At 32.5% G+C, this 10,671-nt stretch overlaps 1 protein-coding gene and 1 non-coding gene across 2 annotated transcripts; one reads left to right on the top strand and one right to left on the bottom strand.

Moving 5' to 3' along the window:
* The first annotated feature begins 2,557 nt into the window (after positions 1-2,557).
* LOC114394731 (uncharacterized protein At4g29660-like) lies at positions 2,558-7,670 on the top strand. Its single transcript, XM_028356409.1, has 3 exons — positions 2,558-3,076; positions 3,263-3,489; positions 7,293-7,670. The coding sequence occupies exons 2-3, from the start codon at positions 3,307-3,309 to the stop codon at positions 7,398-7,400; spliced, it is 291 nt and encodes a 96-aa protein (XP_028212210.1). The 5' UTR covers positions 2,558-3,076; positions 3,263-3,306; the 3' UTR covers positions 7,401-7,670.
* Positions 7,671-8,968: 1,298 nt separating this feature from the next.
* Positions 8,969-9,055, bottom strand: LOC114397810. Its single transcript, XR_003663433.1, has one exon. It is a non-coding gene; the product is annotated as a small nucleolar RNA U30 (small nucleolar RNA).
* Positions 9,056-10,671: the final 1,616 nt, after the last annotated feature.

The raw sequence follows: 10,671 nt of genomic DNA, 5'->3' as shown, positions 1-10,671 counted from the left end.
CATGGATTCAAACAGAAAACGCAATTGAAACATGAAGCAGAAATGTAAATGAACGGAAACGTAAATGAACAGAAACGTAAACGAGAGTAGAAGAAGAAGCAAGAACGAAATTGTAATTAGAAGCAGAAAACGTAAAATTGCATTACGAACTCAGAAGCATCAAAACAGAAAAACGAAAACCCTAAAACAAAGCTCTGAATAATGAATAGCATAACAGAATAGAATGCCTTGCACGAATCCCAAGGCAGCTATTTAAAAAGAGTCACTCAAAGTCACTGGGCCCTATTACAATACTCTGGCCCAAAACGAAATAAACACTGAACAACATAAAATAAAATTGCGAAATTTCCTAATTAGATATTAACTAAGGTAAGCTCTGCTTTATTTGCTCTCTTCAAGTCCACAACTAAAATCCGGATTAAGCCCAATGTTTCATTAATTCCTGAAATTAGATTAAAAACATCAAATTAGCTAAATGAGCTCAAATAATAAAACTGCCTAATTAATTGACAATTAAGACCAATCAATAATTAAAATGGTGCAAAAAGGGTTTAGAAAATAGAAGAAAATCATGATTTTCTCAAAAATCATAACTCTTTCAATGGTTTTTTTGACCAGACATGAAGAGTCTATAAAAGCAAGACCTGGGCACGCATTTTATCAAGAAGAATCCAAAAAAAAAAAACACATATCTCTTTCAAATCTAACCATTTCCCATTGTTTTTTCTTTGCAAAAACTCTTGCCAAAAAGCTTTCTAAACTTCGGTTTCAAAACTTTGTTTTTCTGCAAGTGGAAATTCTGCAGAAAACAAAAGTGTGCTATCTTTTCTTCCTTCTTCCTCTTGCCAAAAGATTCAAAGGACTAACCGCCTGAGAATTCTTTTGATTCTTCTCTTCCCTTTGAACAAAAGATTTCAAAGGACTAACCACTTGAGGTATCTTTTGTTTCCCCTTACAAAGATTCAAGGGACTAACCGCCTAAGAATTCTTTGTCTTAACACATTGGAGCGTACATTCTTTGTGGTACAAGTAGAGAGTACATCTACTTGGGTTGTAATACTAAGAACAAGAGAGGGTACATCTCTTGTGGATCAGTTCAAGTGGAGTGTACATCTACTTGGTTGTTCAAAGAGAATAAGGGAGGGTACATCCCTTGTGGATCTTTTCTTGTAAAGGATTTTACAAGGTTATTTGAAATCTCAAGAACCGGTGGTTGCTTGGGGACTGGACGTAGGCACGGGTTATGACCGAACCAGTATAAATCTTGTGTTTGCTTTCTTCTTCCCTACACTCTTTATTTTTTCGCTATGCACTTTTTATTTCCACTTTACTTTTGTCTAAGTTATTGTTTTTGTTCTTTACTTTCTCATAACTTAGTAGTAAAGCCTATTTGAATCTAGTAATATTAAGAAGGATAAATTTTTAATTAGTCAAGACACATTAATAATTAATTCAACCCCCCGCCCTTCTTAATTATTCCGAGGCCACTTGATCCAACAAGAGGGAGATTAAGTATAGTGCTAGGAGTGGCCTAGAGAGTACTCATTGTAACTAGAAGTGATATAGATAATACTTGATTGTAATCAAAGAATTGAATAGTGGAATCCTTCAAGGTTTGAAGGAGAATTGAATGTAGCCCAAGAGTTGGGGTGAACCAGTATAAAACCTTCTCTGTTTTCTTTACTACTTCTATATAACTAGTTCTTTTCTATAAATCACTTTTACACTACTATAGCCAAGTTTTGTGAAGTGATTTTCTAAGCACATCGTGATTTTGAACTCTTTGGACGAAATCCTTTGTCCATTGATATCTATTTGAGAAAAGCTTTTAACAGTTTTCCAAAAACTAAATTTTTATCTAAGACACTATTCAACTCCTTTTCTAGTGTATTTTAGGTACTTCAACAATATGTTAATCTTAGTGAAATAGAAATACAAGCACATGTGATGCCTGTATTTCCACTAAAAATAAAAATTATTTACCCATACCCACTCTAGTAGGATAAAACATGACATACATATGAAAATAACTAAGAAAAATTGTGCCACATAACATCATTGTATAGGAATGACAATGGGTAGGGGTCCTATAGTACATGTTCCTATACCCGTGTTTAGAAAAAAAAAATCCCTATACTCGACCCCATACACATGCAAGCTTTTAATCTTCATCACTATACCCACCGGGTACCTATATGTCCATATATGCACATGTAACCCATACTTTGTTTATGTATAAAATTAATAAATAAATAATAATAATCAAAACAATTACTACACGCATATTAAAAATGTATTTTTAAATATAGAAAATATAACATTAAAATACTCACACATTATTAAAAACAAACAAGCATAACACTTTTGTCTAAACTCAAGTCATTAACAAATATTACAAAGATAATTATCCAAGATGACAATTCTTAAAGTTGTTTAATCGCTTTAACAATAATTCTAATTAAACTTATGCATAATTATTTTCACACAAAATTATATATGATGTATATTGTTTCCTCAAGTAATTCTTGTCGTATAAATTTGCGGATAAATTCCTGTTCCAGCACCCAGCTCCAATATGTGAGTTATCTTTACGGATATTTTTGTGGAAACCTGTAATATGTGGGTTGAATTTCCCCTCCCTATCAGCGCCCCAACCACTGGGAAGGCTTAAAAGTTAAAATTCATACGCTCCGCCCCAAAACGATCTTCTCACTTGATCATACTCTCCCCCTGCTTGTGTCGGTTAAAACATTGGACTCCTGTATCACAAATCCAACTGCCAACAGCTCCAGCCCCTGATGCCCACAAGCTGTTTGAACAAAAACTCGTAGGACTGTCGTATTCTCCTTTCGACCCAACTCAAACTTCTGCATACATACCTCTGCTTCTTACACTCCCTAATTCTGATAATTCTGGTTGAACATCACAAAAAATTATAGTAATTATCAGTGCTTCATCCGCATTCAAGAACTCCTTCGGTCGCATTGCAATTTCGCATCACCGTCGCAGTGTCGATTAATCAAGTAATTTGTAATTGAAGCTTCTTGCGCGCTCGCACGACCCACTTCACCACAAGGTGTTTTGTTACCCACTTTGTGTGTTATCTTCTCCGTATGAAGTAAACAAACAACTGGGTCGATTGTAATTTGGTTCTTTTTGGGGTTATTAGAAGTAACTAAACCTTGTTTCAAATATTAAGGGTTCTGCAGTCTTCTTTTCAATTGAAGGTAGTAACACAGTCTTCTTTCTGTTTCTCTTTCAGGATCTTGAATACTGATTGAGGGTGCTGAAGAGGAAGTGATTGAAATGGCAAGCTACCTGTGGAGAAAATATGCTGATTATTTGTACACAAAGTGGGAAAAAACCTTTCTTTGGGACATGGTGGAACCTTACAGAAGGCCCAAATCCTTTACCCCATTGGTCACTATTTACATTGCTGCTTTCTACTCTGGAGTCATTGGTGCTGCCATCACTGAACAACTCTACAAGGTTTATTTTTGTTTTCTTTTGTTTTTGTTACACCCATCCATGCCACTTATTGGATATCCGTAGTTTCAAACAAGTAGTTGTGTGAGTTGGTTTTATTGTTTGTATTTTTGTGGTGGGATGGGAAGGAGAAAAATGGTGAAGCTTTGTTGCGTGTGCCTAGTGGTAGTTGTTGTTTGGGGACTCTATTGGACATAGACTCCAATCTCTATGACTTTTTTATTAGCAGTGTGATGCAGTTGTTTTAAACAATGTTTGATCCTTAGAGAAATACCACCATTTGTGGGTTGTGTTTGTTGGATAAGGAATGATTAAAGTTAGAAGTTCAGAACATTTTGATTATGAATCACACTGGTCGCCACTCAATGAGGTTTTCTTAAGATGGGATTCTTTCTCTTGAGTTCAAGTGTCAAAGAAATTTGAATATAGAAGAATTTGGGTACTAGAAATGATATGATTTTATTTGCAATTTTCCAACTGCTTGCAGCTAATCATGACTATTAAGAATATATGCCTCGGTATCTATTTTTAGAGTTTATTAGCTATAATTTAGAATTCCTACCCTTACCAATGTTATAAGCTTTTGCATATTTATGGGCAATTATATTTGTCCTTGATTTTCAAATTAATTGGTAGAATAATTAGCAATTGTCAGCTACAAATTTCTTGTATTTTTAAGAATGCTAGTGTCAATGGAATAGTGAATTTTATTTTTTCAACAACCATTTCAAGGACAAACATTTTTTTTCACTCACTTTCTTCTGATCATGAGTTTGGAACCCCCCCTCCCCCAATTCTTGCTCTTTATTTCCCAAGAAAATGGATTTTCAGTTTTTACCATTTTCAATTTTGCGTTTTGATTGGGCATTGTGGTTGTTGGCCTTTTGGATGCTTTAAATTGAATGCCTGTCACAATTTTCAAACTAGTCTGTAAAGGTTGTGTTACTTGAGATCCTGATTTTTGGTTTTCTTTATCTATCACTCTTTCCTTGCTAGATCCTGGAGGACTCAACCTACTGTCAATACCTCCTTTTATTCCCAATTTGGAAATTTAAATTCTGTTGCGATTCGAATTGCATTTTGTTTAGTTTTTGTTTATTTGAAAGAGTTCAGTGAAAGATTGAGGATCTGGTTGTATAGCTTCAACGGACAGCTTATTGGAGATTTGGTGTTAATTTTTTTTTGTTATTAGCTGCTGCTTTAGATTTTGATGGCTTAAATTAAAACAATTATATAATTCATTTTCTGCCATTTCAATTTTGAGCCGTCTGTTCTTGCTGTTTCTTGGATTCAGCCTTATGGTGTGATTTGTTCTATTGTATGCCTGCAGTTCAGCTTTCAAAAGCTAATCTTATTTATGTTTCTTTATAATTTCTGCCAATAAATTGTTCATTATACAAGGTTTTTCTGGTTTTCCTGTAACATGCTTGTGAAGAAAATCCTTCTTCTACTTGACTTAGTTTTATGGTGGATTGCTAATCCGAAAATAGAAAGGTTGACTGGTTGAGAGCTGCCTTGTCAGTTTTAGCTCAATTCGACAAATTGACCAAAGCAGGTTCCTTTTAGAAACTTATTCTCAAAAGGGGGCTGTTTCGAAACTTTTTTCAGAGGGGGTCTGTTTTTGGAGGGAACTCGCCAATGGAGTTGGCGAGTTGGACACGTGGCAGCAGCTGGGGGAACTCGCCAGTGGAGATGGCGAGACACGGTCCACGTGGCGGGTCCCGTCATTCGTAATGGCGAAATGTTTTTTTACGGAAATTTTTTTTTACTTGAAACGGGTATAATTTTTTATAGGAATGTCCATTTGAGGCCCATAATATGTCAAAATGCTCGAAATTGAATGAAGAATCCCCTGCAAAATACCTAAAGGGGATTTGGTCAACTCATTTTTCCAAAAAACGTTTCTAAGTAGCTAAAAAATAGGATTCTTTATTAAAAAAATGGGTGGTTGAATTTTTTTGGAAAAATGAGTTGACCAAATCCCCTTCGGGAATTTGCTAGGGGATTCTTCATTCAATTTCGAGAATTTTGACATACTATGGGCCTCAAACGGACATTCCTATCAAAAGTTATACCCGATTCAAGTTAAAAAAAAATTTCCGTAAAAAAAACATTTCGTCATTACGAATGGCGGGATCCGCCACATGGACCGTGTCTCGCCATCTCCACTGACGAGTTCCCCCAGCTGCTGTCACGTGTCCAACTCGTCAACTCCACTGGCGAGTTCCCTCCAAAAACACCTTCGAAAAAAGTTTCAAAGCAGACCCCTTTTGGGAATAAGTTTTTAAAAGGAACCCGCTTTGGTCAATTTGCCGCTCAATTCCTGATATTACCAGGACAGAAGATTCAGCTTTAAACCTTTATGCCCAAGATGAGAACTTAGCTTAATTGTAATTAGAATTTAGATGAGATGCGGGTGAGTGGAGGGTAAGTTACTTAAATGAAAGAAGATACATATCTATACTAATAATAAAAGGAATACCTACATTTGGTGTAGACAATTTAACCCTTTGAACCACTTCTTAAATTTTCACTATTCTCTTTCAAATTATGGCAACTGCCCTCTACTCTTACATTGTCAATTTCTCTCTTCCCTATCACTCTTATTTTGATTTTTTATTTAACCTCCAAACCTTTTTTCTCTTCTTTTATTTTATTTTTATTTAAAAAATTTAGAGAGGCACTCGTGCCTCTCTTCCCTAGTCTGATATAAAGAGAATTGTGTGGGAGGTAGAGGCCACATTTTTTTTTATCAGTTTCTTGTATTTAGAGCTGGGCATATTATAATTATCCTTGGCTGGGGGCAGTTATTGTTAATTATAAAAGTGGTTGTTTCCAGTTCTCTGCTGTATTGTTTGCTAGCATAGACAATCTAAACAGCAAGAATCACATATGTAGAGAAAGCAACTTTATTATTTGGTTTAAACTTAGGATCCAATACTCTGCTTGATTCCATTGATAATTAATAGGAGTTTGATTGTTTTTATTAATAAATACAAATAATTACATTTATTCTCTGGGAAAGCTGCTTGCTGCTTTTGGTAGTAGTTTGGATAAATGGTGTTCACTTTTTGTACATTCTGTATAATACCGGCTGAAACATTATTCTATAAAGCCCTGAACATAGAATGGTGAATTTTACCAGTACAATAATTTGATAGAGAAGCTTTGTTTTATTAATGTTCCATTGAAGTGGTGGGATCAGACATTTTGGGACACTTGCAGGAGTGGTATTCACCCCAAGCTTGTCTTCCCGCCTTTTTGATGAAGTCAGTACCTTCTCTTTATGCCCTTGCGCCACAACCATCTAACCACTAAAAGGAATATTTATGAAAATTCAATCCCTAGGCCCAAATCACCTTCCTCATAGGGGCTTGCAACATAGCTGCCAATTAACAAGATGATCCCTCCTTGAATCACTTGATTTCTGGTTGCCAATTTGCATAGTGCAATAATAGTGAACGCTGATTTTGGTTGAAAAACACTTATAATCCTTTTGGTGTGAGATTTCCCATATTTTCTACTGCATGCTTCATGTTAAGAATATTGCAGTAGTATAATATACTATTAGCTTTAAATATATGGGTCTTGCTAACGAGTGTCCAATGCCCTGGTTAAGGAATTGAAAGAGGAAAGATTAGAAATCATATGGGAGTGCATTTAAATCATAAGAGAGCATATATAAAAAAAAAAATTCTTTTTTTATTTCCTTAACCAATACTCTCAGGATACTGGTTAACATTTACCTAAATATATTATTAGGAGATTCCATTTGTCAAAAATTAACTAATATTGCAATGTGACAGGAAAAGTACTGGGAAGAGCACCCTGGAAAAGCAGTGCCTCTCATGAGACCGAAGTTTTATGGGGGTCCTTGGAGGGTCATGGGCGGTAATGAACCCCCATCTAAATGAAAGGCTCTGGAGGCAGCATGTTTCATACTTAATTCCAATTCACTTAATGTTTTTTATGATTAATTGATTCTGTTTGGTGTCAACAACATTTTACTACCGCATACATTTTTATGGGCAAAAACCCTTTATTATATCAGAGAGTGGGATTTTCTCTTGGCTCGAGACTTTTTGTAATTATGTTCTCAATATCACTTGTTGGTTGGTAATTATTACAGGCAGAACATGGCAATTAGTTTCTATGTTCGTGTTTATGGAATTATTGGCCGTCCACTTCAAACCTGTTGATTTTTGTTTAAGTATTTGCTACACTTTAATTTTTGTTTAAGTCTCACGCTCGCAGTAACAAAAAAAAAAATGATTAACTCTCATCCCTTAATCAGAACAATGTGCATTTTTGTAACTGTAAAGATCTCATCACGTTTCCAAATTAATCAATCTCACACCTTATAACATTTAAAATATCATTTAAAAATTAATATTATAATGATTCTAGATTTATTCTTAACTAAAAATTTATTACATAAAATACACAAATATTTTTTCATTAATATAATTTAATTTAAATATATTATAATAACGCTTCCTAAATTTTATAATTTAGATACACGAGCAAATTTTACCGTGCATCAAACGGTACCAATGTCTTATTCTTTTTTGTCTTCTTTATGCATACCAATAAATTACAATTATAGTGTTCATTTTGTGAGTAAATGGGGTTGATAATATAACTCCTTATTTAGGCTGTTATTTTTCAATTGCTCATGGTCATTTTAATTGCCTATTCTACTTATATTTGATTCCTAACCGAGGAGGACATTCCTAGCGAATATAAATCCCATCATTTCAAAATCAATTTTAATTAACATTAATTTTTATAAAATTAATTCTATTTAAAATCAACTTTTATAAACACTTGTGTCATTATCAACATTACGCAGAAAAAGGTATTTTCATATTATGCAAAAATATGGAAAAAATTACAATATTTCTATAATTTTTTATCATAAATAATGCATCTCTTTTGTAAATACATCTTGGTGAAAAGAAAAAAAAAAAACTTGATACTCTTTCAGTGAGATTTTTTTTATTATTAAGCAGTAATTTTGAATCTCATTTTTACAAGCACAAATCATAAAGGGAAACTTTATCAACCTCAGAGCAATCTCCCAAGTTCAATTTGAATAAAAATGAAAGAAAAAGAAAAGGAAAAAAACTTGATATTCTTTTTCTCATGTTTTTCAGCAGCCGATTCATCTCGGAATCGAATTTCCTATTGAATAAAAAAATATGAATAAAACTAAAAATCCAACAAGAGTTTATAAAAGAATGTTAAAGTAACACTGAAATCCTTTTTCATTAAAAATTTGAATAAATTTACTCGCTTGCAAACAAAAATCAAGAACTTGATTATGGAAACTGACAGATCATGTAAAATACTATGGGGAGAGAGGTTAATCAAAAAGTTCATTTGCCACCAAATTCATTCCATTGTTTAGGAAGAACAAGAATTTATTGAAGAACGTGAATTGACAAATAATTTGGAGAGTGAGAGAGAAAGAGAGAAGGGTGCTCAGAAAGAATATTGACTGGATGAGAAAAGTTATCCTCATGAAAGAATCAGATTAACGAGATTATTTGATCTCATCATCATAGCACTTTCCCCCTCTTTATAGTTTCAATTCAACAATGAAAATGAAAATGAACAAACGCTACATACACCTATAGAAGAGAAGAAAAGAAAAGAGAAAAACAACGATAAATAATCATTTTTATATCTGAATTATATTTGAATGTGTAATTCGTTGATTAATTTGTCCCTAAAGATTAAAATTCAAAATTTAGTCTATGAAAATGTAAAAAGTGTGTCAAATTTTTCTGACCATTAATTATCATCCGTTGTTAATAAAATAACCTACGTGGTACAGAGTGACAAATTTGTCATAAAATTGATTGCCAACATGATCATGCTGAATTGATTGGATGAAAATGTCAGTAAATTATCATTATTGGAGCTAAATGTCAGTAATTTTTTGTTGGATGTAAATATCAATGTGTTTCTATTATACTAATTTGTTAGACCCCATTTTTTGTTTCATTTAAGGATAAAATATAATTTTTCATTGGACCAAAATACCGGTAAGTTATCATTATTAGACCAAAATATCAATAATTTTCCATTGTATCAAAATTTTAGTAATTTTTTATTGAACGTAAATGTCAGTAATTTTTTGTTGGACCTAAACATTAGTATGTTTCTATTGGACTAATTTGTTAGACCTTAAATTTTATTTCATTTAAGAGTAAAATATAATTTTATGGTAAATTCACCCTTTTTTATTGTTACAAGCATAACATTACAATAATCACTTAAAATAATATTTTGGAAAACATAATAAAACAAACATAACAATAACCATAATATTGATTAACAACCATAATTTGTCTGTCACAATATAAATTATCCAAAATAAACATTCTATTAGTTTACCAATATAAGCATTTCTAATAGTGTACCGATCATTACAAATTTATTCAAATTATAGCAATTAGTCACAATCTACTATAAATAATAAAAAAAAACATATCCCATATAGTAGGATTGCCCAGTCGCCAAGATTCGAATAAGTGAAATATGAGATATGTTTATCTTTTATTTATAGCAGATTGTGACTAATTATTATAATTTGGATAAATTTATAATGATTGATATACTGTTACAATATTTATTTTGGTAAACTGGTACAATGTTTATTTTGGATAATTTCTATTCTGATAGACAAATTATGGTTATTATCATGTTTGCTTTAAATTATGTTTGCCAAAATATTTTTTTAAGTGATTATTGTATAATGTTATACTTGTAACGATAAAAAAGGGCGAAAATTTACCCGAAAATTATATTTACCCATAAATGAAACAAAATTTAGGGTCTAACAAATTAGTCCAATAAAATATACTGATATTTAGGTCTAACAAAAAATTGTTGACATTTACATCCAATAAAAAAATTACTGAAATTTTTTATACAATGGAAAATTACTAACATTTTGGTCCAATAATGATAACTTACAAACATTTTGGTTTAATGTAAACATATTGGCATTTTAGTCCAAAAATAACTACTGACATTTTCCTGCAAAAAAAAAAATTACTGACATTTTCCTCCAACAAAAAATTATTGATATTTAGGTCCAATAATGGTAACTTACTAACATTTTCATCCAATATATTTAACATGACCATGCTGGCTATCAATTTTGTGACAAATTCG

Source organism: Glycine soja, chromosome 18 (genome assembly GCF_004193775.1).
Source record: "Glycine soja cultivar W05 chromosome 18, ASM419377v2, whole genome shotgun sequence".
NCBI classification, from domain to species: domain Eukaryota; kingdom Viridiplantae; phylum Streptophyta; class Magnoliopsida; order Fabales; family Fabaceae; genus Glycine; species Glycine soja.
This window is presented reverse-complemented; position numbering and strand designations above follow the sequence as displayed.